This window comes from Dryobates pubescens, chromosome 17 (genome assembly GCF_014839835.1).
Source record: "Dryobates pubescens isolate bDryPub1 chromosome 17, bDryPub1.pri, whole genome shotgun sequence".
Lineage (NCBI taxonomy): Eukaryota > Metazoa > Chordata > Aves > Piciformes > Picidae > Dryobates > Dryobates pubescens.
The window spans coordinates 16,930,832-16,946,215 of NC_071628.1; the positions used below are offsets into that span (position 1 = coordinate 16,930,832).

Below are 15,384 nucleotides of genomic sequence, written 5' to 3' on the forward strand. Positions count from 1 at the left end.
AAGGTTACAACTGTGGCTTCCAAGGAAACTTATAATAGGGCACTTGACAGATTATGATTTTGCAGGTAGAAGTTGTTCCATAGACAGAACGAGGGGCAAAAAGTGATCCAAAGAGCCATCTGCACTAGGCAGTAGAAGGACAGCAGTTTCAGGATGTGGTGCAGCAGTAATTATATTGAGATTCTAGAGCCAACTAGGAAAAGATGTTACTCATACATTCTAGTGGTAGTACAGTCTTTGTTTACTGTTCAGTTAATAAAAACAAATAGAAAATATTAATATGCCAAACCCTACTGAACATCACCTTGCCTTCCTGAATAGTTTCTTTCCAGATCATGCTGCAGAAGTCTATTGTGGAAAGACGACTGCTCTTTATTTATCCTGAATTCAAACTGTAACACAATATTAAAGACAAGTGTTAGAAGTTTTCAAATGTAAATAACCTTTTCACACAGACAAACACAACCTTAGTAACAACTACAGCTCTCAGAAACTCTGCAAATGCTTTAGGAAAAAAAAAAACAAACAGTTTCAATAAACAGAGTTTTCATTCTGTGAAGATACTCTGATTGAAAAGTTTCACCGTTGGAACCAAAAATACAGAAGTTACCAGCACATTCATCTGCAGCTTACTAACTTAAAGAAAAAAGCCTTTGCCCTATAAGGAACACTAACATTACACGAGGAAGAGGGGTACAGATGGAAGCATTTAAAAACCCCACATATATAAATGTATTAAATTTATGGCAGACTATAGCATCTCCATACTTTTACATTATGTAACTTTAACAGGATAAATTGCCAAAATACTAACAGATATTACAGAAATCATATTTAAAAGTCAACATACTGCTACTGAAAAGGTAATTCCTATCTGAAAGTATAGACGTTTGGCTGTACCATACAACCATATTAATTACCATAACTATCAAAGAAAAGATAATAATTACCGGTTTGCTTTTTTCTGCTAGTGATGAGGTCTGGATAACCAGCTGAAGACCACAATTATTAACCTGCAAGTAGGAAGGAGGAAATGTAATATTATATTTCTTGAAAGAGCATATCAATATAAAAAGTTGAATATGACTTTTTTTTATTTAAATAAAGGTGTGCTCAACAGCAAAATTTGTAAAGAAAGGAACTATTCTGCAAAACTATTAAAAATAATATATCAGAGCACTAACAAATACTATAAACAGTTAAAAAAAACCCTGCTTTTTTGTTTTAAAAATGCACTGAAAGTGTGCTTTCATGGCGTTATGCTTATTATGAAGGGGAAAAAAAACATTCACATTTTAAAATTAGCTTTTTTTTTTTTCTTTTTTAAAGACAAAGCATGCGGGTCTTTTAAATAGATTTAAATGACACAGCGTAGCACCGACCTACCAAACAATCGAAACGCTTAACAGATATATTGAACCAGACGGCTCATACCCCGCTTCCCAGCGAGTGACAGGAGGCACAGCAACAGCCTCAGGGCAGCTCCCGCAGGCCAGTCCCGCCAGACGACACCGAGGTCTCCTCAGCCGCGTTTGTCACAGGCTACCCCCAGGGCACGCCGCCAGCTGCGAGGCCCCGACCCGCGCGAGGCCCGCCCTCCTTCGCGCCCTCAGCCCCGGCCCGGCCGCTCCCACACAGCCTCACAGAGCGGCGTGGCGCCCGCTCTTCCGAGCTGTGGGGGCGCACGGCGGGACGCTCCGACCCGGGAGCGTCGAGAAAACACGGGTCCTCTCCCCACACCCCCACGGCTGGAAAGAGGCGGCTGCCATTCGCCTCTCCCGCGGCAACACCTACCGAGCCGGGCGCTGCCCGGGGGCCCCTACCGGGCCGGCACTTGCTGGGCACCATGTATACCCACTCCCTCAGGGTCTCAGAACACCTCGCACCTCCGCGCCGGCCACCGCCCCTGTCGGAAATCGCTCCGCCGTTACCGGGGCAACCGCCGCTTCCGGCCCGCTCCCGGCACTCCCGGCTGAGTGATGCCGAGTGGCGGGAAGCTGGCGGTGATGTCCCCGATGCCTGCTCCGGCAGCCGTGCCTTGCACCTGCTCCAGGGCGACGCGGCCTCAGGTAGGTGCCGGGGGAAAAGGTTCAGGGAGGTGCGGAACGGGGCCCGGCCGTCCGTCCCCAGTGGTAAAAAGGACACTCGTGCGATAGGGATTTTCTGAATTTTAAAGGCAAGTGACTGTGTATGCAAGCCCTTGAACAGGCAAGAAACTGCGCGTACCTTCCAGGTCCCTGCTCTGCCTGAACACCGTGCCTTGGTGGCACATACTGGTCACAAATTGTGCCAATCTTGTCAGGGAGAGCTTGGGTACAGCCGTGGTGTGCCGAGAGGCGCTGCGGCCTGCATGGTGTCTTAATCTTGTGTCAGCTCTGGCTGTGGCAGGTCAAGCAGCTCCTGGAGCCCATAATCCCTAGAGATGGGCTGTGGATGCTTTCAAACACACACCAAGAACTCGCCCAGAAAAGCACCAGTGTGGCTGGCTGGCTGGACATGCTGTGAGTTCTTCATGGTGTCATCCCCATCAATACCACAGGTTTAGTTTTAGTAATTTTAGTTACTGTTTGATGAAAGGCTGACAGCAAAATAATCTAATTATGGCTTACTTTGTGAGAAATATAAAATAAGGGTGTGGGGTTCTTTATGGTGTGTAGACAATACTGTGCCCACAATGTATGTACCATAAAGAATCTGTGAGAGTCTTTACCAGTTGAGTTTCTTGGTGGTACAGTCCAAACTGGGTATCAGAAGCTCAGATGAGATATAAGTTCTCTTCTAAGGGACATCCACATTATTCATTTAGTTTTAAGTTGTCCCATGGTTACAAATACTGCTTAATCTCTGCTTGCAGTTATGCATTATAGAACACTCCTCTATTCCAACCTTGGTGATACTGTGAATGTGCTGCCCGGGGAGGTGGTGGAGTCCCCATCCCTGGAGGTATTCAGGAGGGGATTGGACTTGACACTTGGTGCCATGGTTTAGTAGCCAGGAGGTCTTGGGTGACAGGTTGGACTTGATGACCCTTGTGGTTTTTTCCAACCTTATTGATTTTATGTTCTATTCTACGTTCTATGTTCTATTTAAAATAAAAATAAAGAAATATTAGCCTGTTAGCTTCAGTGGAGATCTAATAACAGTGTTTGTGTGGGAAAGGGAAGATTGGCGGAGAGGATGGAAACACACTCACGTGACTTGCAGCTTGAGTGCTGAAAAACAGATATATCACACTAACTGTTGTGTAGTTTTGTGTGATAGACAAGTAGAACATCTGTGTTCAGATGGCACTTGTCTGTGAAGGACTTGTCAAACATGCTTGAGATTTCCAGCTCTGCTGTGGGAAACATGTAAGCACAGAGGGAAACTGCAACAATCCTTGGTAGACAGGAGAGAGCAGCACGTTCAGAAGCTTTTTTGCTCTCTAGCAAGGACCAAGCTCAGCTGGTGCCTGCATCCCCATGCACAGGCCTCCACCCAGGTGCTGCTCCAGAGGTTCCCCAGTCTGTGAGGTAAAAAGAACAAATTTATTCTTTGCATTTTAGCCATGGTTTTGTCACTGTTCCTGCATTCTGGCTCACAGAGTTTGAAATTACATCAGTCTTCACTTACAAGATCACTCAACATTATGAACGTGTTTGTAGCAGACTAGATTATAATGATGACTCTCCACAAAAATGACCTAGACATTGACAAGAACAAAGGTCAGTTCTTTGCAGTGACCACTGGTAAAGCTAAACAACAGATGTGGTCTCCTTCCCTATAAAATCAAGTTCACTTAACCTCAATAGGAGTCATCAGATAAACTGAACCGTCACCCCCAAACATCATACAGGTTATCCATAGGACAGAATAGTTCTTTGCTCATAGTGGCCCTAATGCTGGTCCCGCCCAGGGAGACAAACAACTTCCACAAATCTGAACACCCACAATCCCTGCATGTGTGCTCTCCTAGAATGTCTATTTTGTATTCATATTTCTGTTCCCACAGAATTCAATATAAAAATTATGCCTTTACCCAAGATACTGTTCCTTCCATTAGCAGAGAAGCAGAGGTTTGGTTAGCAATGCATGTAAACATATTTCATAAACAAAATATTTCGTTGCTTAAGGCATGTTAAAAATAAGCCAACCCCTTGAGGCAGAGAAGTAGTTCTGTTGTGTGCTCATGCCAGCAAAGCTGACTCAAAGACTGTGTCACAGTTATGAGAAGAACTGGCCCCTGCATGCAATGTTTTTGTCCATCCAAATTTCTTAAGGAGAAAACGTGGAAGCAGTACTGTGGAGTACAGTTCAGGTGATTTGTACAAACAACACCAAGCATGCCACAAATCAAGTGGTGACGTAAAGATCCAGCCTGGATTTAGCAGTCTGGATTCAGATTGTACTGAAAGATCTTCCTGAGCTGAAGAATGATTATTTACACAATAAATTGAAATGCTCTAGATCCAAATTCTGAAAACATGGATGTTAATTCCACTTTAGTAGCTGAAACAGCCCACTGAAATATGATGCAACTTTAAAGTTCAATATAAGTGGATATATGTTTCAGAAAAGAGGCCTCTAAGTTTGCTATGTTCTTGCCTGAGAATGTCTTTAAGTACCATGCAGTTATAGAGAGGAGTGCTCTACAAAAACATCAGTCCAATCATGTCCTTGTTCACTGGGTTTTCTTATTTTCAAATCTCACCTTCGGCATTTAAAGCGCCACGAACCCCAGTGTAACGTTTTAGAATGTCTTAAAAGGCGACACTGCAGTCGGGACATAGCAGCTTAGCCCCGAGGCTCTGCAGGGGATGCGCCTCTGGGACGCTGCTCTTCGGCGAGGAACCAGTTGTTCGTTGTTGAAATAAACGCCGTCGCAATTGAGGGGGCACGGAGACTGCAGCTTTAGCCGGGCGACTCGCCCGCACAGTCCCGGCGGGCCCCGCGCCGGGGTCAGCAGCGCTGGAGGAGGGACAGATCCCCTCGCTGCGTGCCGAGCCGCGCCTGGGGGAGTGGAGCTGGGAGCACCGCCCGCCTCGCGCCGCCGCCTCAGCGAGAGAGGAAGAGAGGCGGCGGGAGGCAGCTGCCGCAGCTCCAGACATCGCTGCTGTCCGGTCATCACTGCTGTGGCGGCGGGTTGTGGCCGGCCGGCGGCACGGCTCTTCTCCTCGTAGCGCCATGGCCCAACCGCAGACGGCCACCCCTAGGAACCCCGAATCGGCGGTGCCCGGTGCTGCGGTCGGCGGCCCCGTGGAGATCCGAGTGGCCGTCCAGGAGGACGAGGAGGAGGAGGACGGTGGAGCGCCCTGCCCAGTAGCGCGGGGCGGTGGCAGCTGCAGCGAGGAGGACTCGGGGCGGTGCGGGCGCTCCAGGTGAGCACGCCGAAGCGCGGCCCGGGCTGCGGCAGCGTCGGAAGGGGCTTCTTCGGCTCCCGCTCGCCTCTGCCTGCGGGGCCGCCGCGGACACCCACGTAACGGTGCGGCCGCGGCTGATGCAACGCCGGCGGGAGGGGTGGGAGACGCGGGAAGCGCTCCAAGGAGGGAAACAGCCGCGGGGCGGGGAGCTGCCCGCGGCCGCCCGCGCTCCGCCCAGGCTGCGCAGCCCCCCGCGAGAGGGGCCGGGACCCCGGCCCCGCAGCCCCACCGTAGGTGCAGAGCGGGACGTGCCTTCCCCACGGTGAGAAGCGCCAAGCAGTGATGCCTCGATGTGCCCCTGCATTTTAGAGCAGGGCTTGAAGGAGTCCTGGTTGGTGTGAATTGTTGGAGTTTTTTTTTTCTGTTCAGCTTCTTCAGTAGAATTAAGGCAGTGACAATCAGACCTGCTCTGGCTTTGCGAACAAGTTGACCAGACGTGAAAACAAGGCCGGTTTAACTGCATGAGCTACAACTTCGTAATCAACTCTACACTTCACTGTTTGATCATGCCAGAGTGCTGTCTGTACTTAATGACAAATCTCAGGAATTACTACTGATGCTGTTTACCAGCATTTATGCCCCGTAAAAGGCACATCCAGGATTTTTGTGCTAGAAAACCGCAGACACAAAGGTCACTAGTTGCAGTTCATCTTGTGTTCTTCTCTCAAGCTACAGATGCAGTCAGGTCAAGGTACAGTAGCATGAAATCTAGTATTCTGTTCAAAGACCAATTGTTCCTAATCGATTCTCTAACTTCATACTCTAGCTCTGACTCAGTTAACTGCAGAACATTATTTTAAATCACAGAGGGATAGTTTGGGAGGGGGAATTTTCTGCAGCTGCTGAAGTTGTCAGTTCTGTGCTACAGTAACAGGAAGCCAGTATAGCTAGACACAAGCAAAATGTTTGAACTGTCTCCTTAGCCTTGCTACAGTCTCATGGGACTGGTGGTTTTTATAAATCAGACGTGTACCACACTCTACAGAGTTGCATTCCAGTTCCTGATTTCTTAAATTCAGAATAATTTTTGTTTGCTTTCTTCAAGACTGTTACTTGTGTAAGCACTTCTAGCCCTAAACTAGAGACAAGGATGGTTATTTTTTCAAGCTTTGTAACACATAATTAGCTAAGTCTGAAATGCTGCTTATTTAATCCTCTACAGTAGATGCTGTCTTCAGAAATCTTTGCTGACAGTGCTGATGTATGTTCAGTTCTTGTGGAGGTTGCCTTTTTGTAAATGGCCTCTTCCTGATCCAGGGAGGGTCAGAGGTATTGCCATGGAGAGAACTATAGAGACTCTACATCAGAAGTAGGTGAGTGGAGTTCACACATGCTTTTGCCATATACATGTATCCTCTGCTAAGGATTTATTTTGGGAATGCAACGTCTGATAGGGAATTATTTACCCAACGATTTTGAAAATATCCATGGTAGTCTAAAACTGCTGGGAATGAGCCATTTCACTCTCTAGCTAATCTAGCAGCCAATTTAGAGTCTTTTTTTCTCAATTTCTAGGTTTTATAACTTAGAAATTAAACCCATTTCCTCATGGTGAAGACACTACAATGCTTCAGGAAATCTCTGTGCATTTGTGACATTCAGTCCTTAGCCATTTATCTGCCAGGTGCTTCAGGAAAGCCTTCAAACTGTTTATAATAAACAGGTGGCTCTCCTTTGAGTAAAGGTAAAGCTAGTGTTGCTCAATGTAAGTTTATTTTGGTTGCAGACAGATACAAGAAGAATCTGAGCATTCAAGGTGAAATTTTTGATGATGTCAGTCTAAAATATGTATTATAACAGAAACTGAAATTTGGTGATTGCTGTAGGCACACATCCCATTAGTAGGCACCCAGTACTGTATCCAATAGCTTTTGTAAACAGACTCGCACTGCTATTAAGTGATTGTACTGTTGGAACATCAAGTTACTGCTGTAAATTGTATTGCCACATAGTGCTTACTGGTGTGATGCCTTGTTTTTGCTGAGTCTCACAAAGAATTTGTCAGGTTAAGACTCTGTCCAGACAATTTAATATCTTGTTTATGTATTTTGATATTTAAACCCCAAAATCTGTTTTCTATGCAGATGTGTTTAGTTTCTTGTGTGACTAAGAGCCAGATGAGTCATCATGTTAAAAAGGTTGTTTTTCAGTCTGCCCTGGCTATTTTGACAAGTATATCCATCACAGAGCTCTGAAGAAAGAACTAAGTATGCTGTGCATAATGGCTAGACTTATTTTTTTGGTCACTGGGGACTGACATTGATTTATCAGCTGCTTTTGTAGTAGAGTTAATCCCCTAGAGATACTACCAGTTGACTGTTACTATGAACTAATAGGGGGCAAGTTACAAATGTCAGCACTTGCTATAGGTGGCACTTCCCTACAGTACTGTGTGGGGGCTGTTGTAAAAGCTCTGAAGGTTTTGTAGAAGTTGAATTGTCTACCAAATATAGAAATGATGTATAGTTCAGACTGTGACCGGTATTTAATTTTGAGAGGAGAAGTGAGAGCTGTTTCTCTCTGACTCAGAGTGCTAACACTACAAGGAGAGTAGTGACCTTCACAAACAAGCAGTTCATTTTTTATTTTTTCCCCAAGCATGATGCTTAATTTTCTTTCCATCTGAACCCTCCCAATACCTGCAAATGTCTGTACTAACAAATCCTCCAATAAACCCTGTAATCTCCATCCTGAATTGAAGGTGAGTTTTTCTAAGCAGAGTGTGGGCATGTAAAAATGCTATTGTTCCAGGTTTTTGTACTCAAACTAGTTCTGAATTGGTAGTGTATGGAAAATGAGAAGTAATGCAGTGAGGGAATATCACGAGGGAAAATTAAGAACTTACTAAGATTTTTCCTTCCAAAGCTAGGACCCACAGCTGGCCATGAACTGGTTTTCACTCCTCTAATTCATAACTTCTCCTCTTACCCTCTACTTCTGGCATTGTCAAATAACTTAAAATCCTTTTCTCGCTCTCACTGTTGTCACTCTTTGAAGTGTACCCCAGGTAGTGGCTAGGGAGATTTGTAACAGGGAGCCTCCTGGGGTCACGTGCTTGAGTATCCACATATATGTGGATATGTGATGTATTGCCCCATGAACAGAGGAATCCTAATAAGTAAATAAATGGTGAACTTCAAAAAGCCAGCTCCCAGGGAACTTCTGTAGCTTGTCACACCTGCGACAGCATTCCCCATGCAGAGCCCACTGACCCGACTGGTATCTTCAGGTGTACAGCAAGTACCTGCCTAGGCATTGCTTCTACCTGTGCCCAGGCACCGCCAGCATGTCAGTCAGCATTAAGGTCAGTCTCCAGTTTGACTCTGGGACAAAACTGTACCTAGGTGTGGTGATTCAATAGCCTACATTCTCCCTGCCAGGTTGCCCTTGGAGGACTCTAGTGTGATACCTGCTCTCTTTTTTTATGTTCACAAGTTCTGCAAAAGCCATTTAAGATCATTTCTGGAAAATGTGTGGTTCCTCCTTCGATGTTGCTGAAGTACATGGGAGACAAGTAATACACAGGGTGTAGGTAGTTGAGTGAATGACTTCATTTTTGTAACAGAAACTTCCATGACAGTGCCACAGCAAAACTTAACTGCTAATAGCTTTAAAAAAATTACTAGCTTAATACAGACTTGTGCATTAGAGTTCTCACAGCAACATCTACTGCTGTAGTCTCTAGAGGAACTCTAGCCTCAGTGCTAGGTAACAGTTTAAATAGTTGTTTGTATTTCAGCAACAAATGCATTGCTGTAATTGTATCTGGCAAGAATTTTATCTCAGATCCCTGGCTGCAGTATCTTTTCTTGAGATAGCAGTACTAGTGCTCCGTTTTGCACAGATACCTAGACAATATCATGGCAGGAGGAGAGAGGAAATGAGAAGGACATCCTAGCAATCCGTGTATGTGTGCAGTACAGCTGCTCCCTGCCCAGCTGCTACTGCACACAAGTCCTTAATCTGAGGACATGCAGTATAAGCCCCTTGGTAAACTGCTACTTAAGTTAACTCTGTCACTGTGGAAGTGACCTGTAAAAAGTGCAGTAGTCCTGTCAATCTTTTTTACTCCCTGGGTACTGGCTCCTGCATTCATGCAGTGACAAGGTTTGAGAATCCATGGTTGCATCAAGCTGGAGCAGCCATTCACTGGTATGCACATGAAGCACATGTATGTCTAACCTACATTCAATAGCCTCAATTGAAAAATAAAACAATGAGGGATCATTGTGCCTGTGCACCTGCATTTCATGTTTTGGGGTAGGATTTGAGTGGCAGAGAGTTTAAGATGGTAGTGTGTATGTCTCATTGTTCAACACAGAGATTAGCTTTTGGAATTTGCTCATGAATGGTGCTGCCTGGAAGGCTTCATCCTCTGAGCTGCCCTCCTGCCTCAGATGATCAGTGATACTGATTCCAGGCCCATGTGTAACACAGGAATCCGCATTACAGTTATGCCTTTTCATTTTGAATCCACTCTGTAAAATGAAGACCTGTTTAATAAAATTATTTAACTGTTTTCCAGTGGTGGGGAAAATGATGATGACTCTGACCAGAACTGGAAACCACCAGAAAATGACCTTATCCAGAAGTTAGTAGCACAGATTGAGTATTACTTCTCGGATGAGAACCTTGAGAAAGATGCCTTCCTTCTAAAGCATGTGAGAAGAAACAAGATGGGCTATGTCAGTGTCAAACTCCTCACTTCTTTTAAGAAGGTAAGCTAACTTTTTAAGACTTAGTGTCTGAAGCATGATGAATCTAAAAACAGTAGGAGAGATAAGATGAAAATAACTTATTTTGTAGAGGTGGGTTTAGAGAGTTCCTCTTTATCTGCCCCTCTCAGATGTCTATTCAGTTTTGGTGTGTTGAATTGCTGAACTTATTCATGACTGGGTAGGGAAATCACAAGCTTTTGAACAACTAAGCTTTTAAAGTATCATTTTGGGAGTAAGGCATAGTAATTGGGACACTAGATAAAATTCACATCTAGATCAGCTGCTCATGACTAGCTCAGTAATGCTGGTAAAGTTACTTGCCTGTCTCTGAGAAGGGGTGGTGAATCTGACCTTTGCAAATGTATGGAGATCCAAAAATTAAGAGTAGTAGAAAGTATCTGTTAACTGAAATCACTTAAAAGTGAGACAAGTTTCAGGCTTTTTGGATTTTGTGTGTTTGGTTTTTAACATTAGGAACTCCTATGTACATGTGGGTATGTAACTGACTTCTAAAATTACATTAGAAACACTGGCAAGATTCTAAATCTGAGCAATGTGCAGAGCTATTCAGTCTCAAATTTAAGGTACTCCCAGTTTCCTCAGACAGATCACACTGATAATAAACAGTTCTTGGAGCAATTTTGGGGTAATTTTGAACAGATACCCCCTCAAAAGTAAAAATCAGTTCAATAAAATGAAGTTCTAGACTTGGCACAACTACTTTTTTTGGAAGCGTAACAAAATAAAACCCACAAAAGGTGCATTGAGGTCATGGTTCAGGCCTAGATATGGAATGATTGAATGTCACTTGAGCAAGCTTTGAAAAAAAATATCAGTTTTTGTTCTGAGACGTAGTATCAGTTCCTACTTTCAGTAGCTTGAACAGGACACAAGCCTTACAGGAGCTCACTGATGCCCATTATATCTGGAAAGCTGTTTACTCTTTCACTGAAGCCTGCTCCATGAAACTTCAGTCCAGGTTTCTGTTTACAGACTGGAGCCTGCATCTGGCTTAGACTTTCTATAATGAGTTTGATGAATTGTGCTGCTTAACCTGTGTCTGTCTTCAAGGTGAAACACCTTACCCGTGACTGGAGAACCACAGCCTATGCACTGAAGTACTCAGACACTCTGGAGCTCAATGATGATAACAGAAAAGTTAGAAGAAATACTCCAGTTCCGGTGTTTCCAAGTGAAAATCTCCCTACCAAGATGTTACTGGTGTATGATATTCACATGATTTCAGAGCTCCAGGCTCTTAAACAACCAGAAAATGGAGGCATGCAAGAAAGGATAATGGAGTATCTCCTCAAAGCCTTTGTAACTTTTGGTGCAATTTCATCAGTTCGTATTCTCAAGCCTGGTAGGGATCTACCACCTGATATCAGGAGGGTCAGCAATCGGTACACCCAACTGGGAACTCAGGAATGTGCAATTATAGAATTTGAAGAAGTAGATGCTGCTGTACGTGCTCATGACTTCATGTGTGCCAAACAGAAAGAGACAGACATGAAAGTTGTCCTAATAGGCATGAAACCTCCAAAGAAAAAAGTGCCCAAAGATAATAACCGTGATGAAGACAGCAGCAAGAGTCTTAAGAAGCCTCGATCCCTTAATAAGAGAGTTGAGGAACTTCAGTTTGTAGGTGATGAATCTTCAGCAAACAGCTCCTCTGACCCAGAGAGTAATCCTACATCACCACTGTCAGGGCGCAAAAGTACTGCAACACATACTATGAGTAATTTGAGCCCTATCATTCATCCAACTAACCATCTAAGTCCTAATGTGTCACCCAGATCAAGTCCTTGGAACAGTCCATCTTCACTAAGAAAAGCAACCAAAAAGTCTCCGCTGGCTGAAGACAGCACACTTAACCTAAGCACAAGCCCTGAAATTCCAAGGAAACGTACAGATTATTCCTCAGACAGCAGTATCACTCCTTCTGGCAGCCCCTGGGTACAGAGAAGAAAAGCTCAGACTGTAACACAAGAGAGGAGTCCCGTCAGTAGCCCCATGTTGGCTCGGAAAATACAAAATGCAGATGGTCTACCTGTAGGGGTGCTGCGGCTGCCTAAAGGTCCTGATGGCACCAAAGGATTCCACAGTGGATGTGAAAGAAGGAAGGCTGTGAAAAATGAATAAATCATTCTCTAAAAAGAGATCTCTCAAGTCACTCAACTGTTTTTCTTCAAGCCTGGTGAAAAATCATCACTGGAGCGACCAAGTTACGTCAGTATTTTGTTTGTAAAGATTTTGTATAAACTTTACCATTTGTATATTCCCTTTACAAAATCACAGACCAGTTGAGGTTGGAAGGCATCTCTGGAGATTGTCCAGTCCACCTCTGTTGCTCAGCCAGGATCCACTAGAGTAGATCACTTGGGGTTTTAAAACCTCTGCAAGGACAGAGACTCCCCAGTCTGTCTGGGCAGTGTGTTTCCATGTTCAAGCACCTGCACAGTAAAAGGTGTTTCCTTACATTGAAGTTTAATTTCCTGGTTTCAGTTTGTGCCCCTTTTCCTGTTATCTGGTATTGCTGAGAAAACCCTGGCTCCATCCTCTCTACTCCTTCCCATATTTAAAAATATTGATGAGCTTCACCACCCTGAGCCTTCTCCAGTTTAAACAGCTCCGTCTCTCTAGGCCCTTCCTATGAGAGAGGCACCGGTCTCTTCCTCATCTTAGGCACTTAGGTCATGCAGTACCCTTATCTGCACCATTATTTTCTAAAATGTATTACTTTGAAATGCCTAACTATAGAAACAGGTATATAAATAATTCATATAGCTACGTTATTTTCAAAGCTATGATCCTGAGGAGCAGCATGAAAATACTGAGAGTTTGGGGGTTGCATTTTGATAAGCTATGGTATGTTACCAGCCTAATCATGAGGAATGGAGGTTTTGGAGACTCTGTTTGTCTCAAAATGAACTCTGAGAAAACTTATGCTACAGTGAGCAGTTGCTCTCTGCTTGTACACACCTCCAAAGACAACATTGCTTGGTAGGACCAAAGTGTGTACTTTCATCTGATGCAAATAGGCTCTGAGCACTGGAGACTGTTCTGTAAGTGTTGGCTCATATTATCAGAGTGAAATAAACAGAAATATTACCTCAGACTAGATCTATTTCATTTACTTAAATAATAAGTTGAGCTGCATCTGAATAGCTATTTAAACCTTATCTTACACAAATTATATTCTAGAAATAACCAAAATTTCCCCTGCATTCAGGGGAAAAATCACTGCATTAGTGGTGATGCTTCACTCCAACTGTAGGTCGCAGTAATTTTTATACAATGCTATAAACTGGTTATCTTACTGTTAACTCTGAATATTCAAACAAACAGGTTCAGTGAAAAGGGTTTAACATAAAATTAACTGTAATTTTACCTTAAGCCAAAGAAGGAACCCTTGCAGTTTTACACACAAAAGTTGTACTTCTGAAGAATAGCTTCTAACAGACAACTTGGGAACTCTGCATGTTAAAGTTCTAATCAGATGATGATTCTTCATTCCAAAACTTCCTCATATCCTTTCCAACTTCCATTTCCACTCTAAGCGTAACACACACTGCAGTGAAATAACTGCAGTGACAGAAATCAATACACAGAAACCCCCCCAGTTCTGTATATCGTTCTTTAGCCACCCAAACATATTCCTGCTTGTTTTACCTCACAGAAACGGAGTCTTCCAAGTTGCTTCCTGACTTCCATTACCAGCCAAGATACTATAAATACTGTTAAACACAAAGTGGGAGGTTTTTAAAACCAGCAGTGCGTGTGCAAGTATCTTTAAGGGACAGCTAAGTAACAATCCTCAGAGGAGTGATTCCATAACTCTGGCTGCCATGTAACAGCAGTATTTCACTATGTATCCAGAACATTTGTTTCATTAATCACTTGGGAACTTGGCATCCGTCAGGCATCCACGTGTCATCATGTACCAAGCTTTGAGGGCAGTACTGCAACTGTTTCAAGGCACTGAAGATGCAGAGAAGTCAGTTAAATGGAAATACTGAGAACTAAATGTAATAGTTCATAATGCTAACAATCTCTAAGGCAGTATGCTTGCAGGGAAAAATGGAAGTTGAAAACAGCAGCATTTACCGTGCTCTCTGAACGAACACATCTGTATGTGTTTACATTCAACATGTAAACCTTAAAAATCAAACTTCCTTCTGGATAATGCTAACAGTTTGAAATTAAAAATCTCATCAGACACTTAATTCTGAAACTTGCTTTGCTTTAGAAAGTATTACACTTGACAGTAACACCAAGGATGACCCCTTAGTAAATAAGTAGGAAGTCAATAGGTTTTCTTCGCTAATAAGCCAAATTCTGTGTTGTTGGAAAGGTATTAGAAGACTGTAACATGTAAAAAGATTATAAAACTTTTACAGGAGAATGCTGTCTCCCTGGAGTACAGGCCCACTTACCCAGAGACAGAAATACCTAACTGCAACATCCCAGAGCTGCTCAGTCTGTCTGTAGAAACCTCTTCAGTAAGAAACCTGGCCAGGCAGCAAGTGACAATGCAACAATCAAACAACAAAGTGATCAATGAAACTATCTGGAAAGCACTTTAAAGTAGTGTTTAAAAGTCAGCATGAGGCCTTATTCTGAGTTCAGATAAAAACACATGAAACTACAGTTCTGCTTTACATAATTTTCCCACATCTCCAAAAGGAATGTTTTCTGCTTAGAAAACATTCTGTGGAAACCTTGGGTAGCCACAGAAACTTACCCATTTCATAGATTCATAGAATGGTGTGGGTTGGAAGGGACCTCAAAAGAGCATTTAGTCCCAACTCCCCTGGCATTGGCAGGGACACCTTCTACTAGACTGGGTTGCTCAAGACCTCATCCAACCTATGCTTGAATACCTCCATGGAGGGGGCATCCACAGCCTCCCTGGTGAAGCTGTTAGAGTGTCTCTTCACCCACATTGTAAAGAATTTCTTTCTGATCTCCAGTCTGAATCTACCCTTCTCAAGCTTCCTTTGCTATCCTTCCCCCAAAACCCATTTTTTCCCCTCCTCTTTTCAATTTGGTTTGCCACTCTGGAGCCAGAACAACTACTTTATGCTGATTGTACTTTAAAACACCAACACTGAAGCCATAAACAGCTTCTGTATTACTGTATTCATATTTGGTATTCCTTGCAGATGGCAGAATGTTTGCTTGTTTGATTAATGTAAAAACATTCTAGATCTGAAATATCTTCTGATTACTTCCTACACTAGCTAGGATTACCTACTTTCAGATGC

At 43.6% G+C, this 15,384-nt stretch overlaps 2 protein-coding genes across 6 annotated transcripts in view; one reads left to right on the top strand and one right to left on the bottom strand.

Moving 5' to 3' along the window:
• Positions 1-1,917, bottom strand: part of LRRC49 (leucine rich repeat containing 49) — a 47,303-nt gene extending 45,386 nt beyond the window's left edge. For 2 of the 3 annotated variants that reach the window (XM_054168804.1, XM_054168805.1), the window contains exons 1-3: positions 1,795-1,917; positions 951-1,013; positions 305-392 (exon numbers count right to left, since the gene is read on the bottom strand). In XM_054168804.1, the coding sequence (XP_054024779.1) occupies positions 305-392; positions 951-1,013; positions 1,795-1,848 (205 nt within the window). In that variant the 5' untranslated portion in view covers positions 1,849-1,917. The remainder of the gene's footprint in view (positions 1-304; positions 393-950; positions 1,014-1,794) is intronic. The other variant, XM_054168806.1, reaches the window with a different exon arrangement.
• Positions 1,918-1,971: 54 nt separating this feature from the next.
• LARP6 (La ribonucleoprotein 6, translational regulator) lies at positions 1,972-13,306 on the top strand. Of its 3 annotated transcripts, none has more exons than XM_054168808.1 (3): positions 1,972-2,069; positions 9,925-10,117; positions 11,189-13,306. In XM_054168808.1, exons 2-3 carry the CDS (start codon positions 10,076-10,078, stop codon positions 12,257-12,259), a joined length of 1,113 nt encoding a protein of 370 aa, XP_054024783.1. In that variant the 5' UTR covers positions 1,972-2,069; positions 9,925-10,075; the 3' UTR covers positions 12,260-13,306. The 3 variants fall into 3 exon arrangements, with proteins under 3 accessions (XP_054024783.1, XP_054024782.1, XP_054024784.1); XM_054168807.1 differs by lacking the exon at positions 1,972-2,069 and adding an exon at positions 5,063-5,357 and having other exon boundaries at positions 11,189-13,305; XM_054168809.1 differs by lacking the exon at positions 1,972-2,069 and adding an exon at positions 6,438-6,712.
• The last annotated feature ends 2,078 nt before the right edge of the window (positions 13,307-15,384 follow it).

Bases quoted from the DNA above. Each gene is read 5' to 3' on its own strand.
- LARP6 (XM_054168807.1), top strand. From the start codon at position 5,164: ATGGCCCAACCGCAGACGGCCACCCCTAGGAACCCCGAATCGGCGGTG. The intron at 5,358-9,924 runs GTGAGCACGCCG...ACTGTTTTCCAG, and splicing joins GGGCGGTGCGGGCGCTCCAG to TGGTGGGGAAAATGATGATG. The intron at 10,118-11,188 runs GTAAGCTAACTT...TCTGTCTTCAAG, and splicing joins TCCTCACTTCTTTTAAGAAG to GTGAAACACCTTACCCGTGA.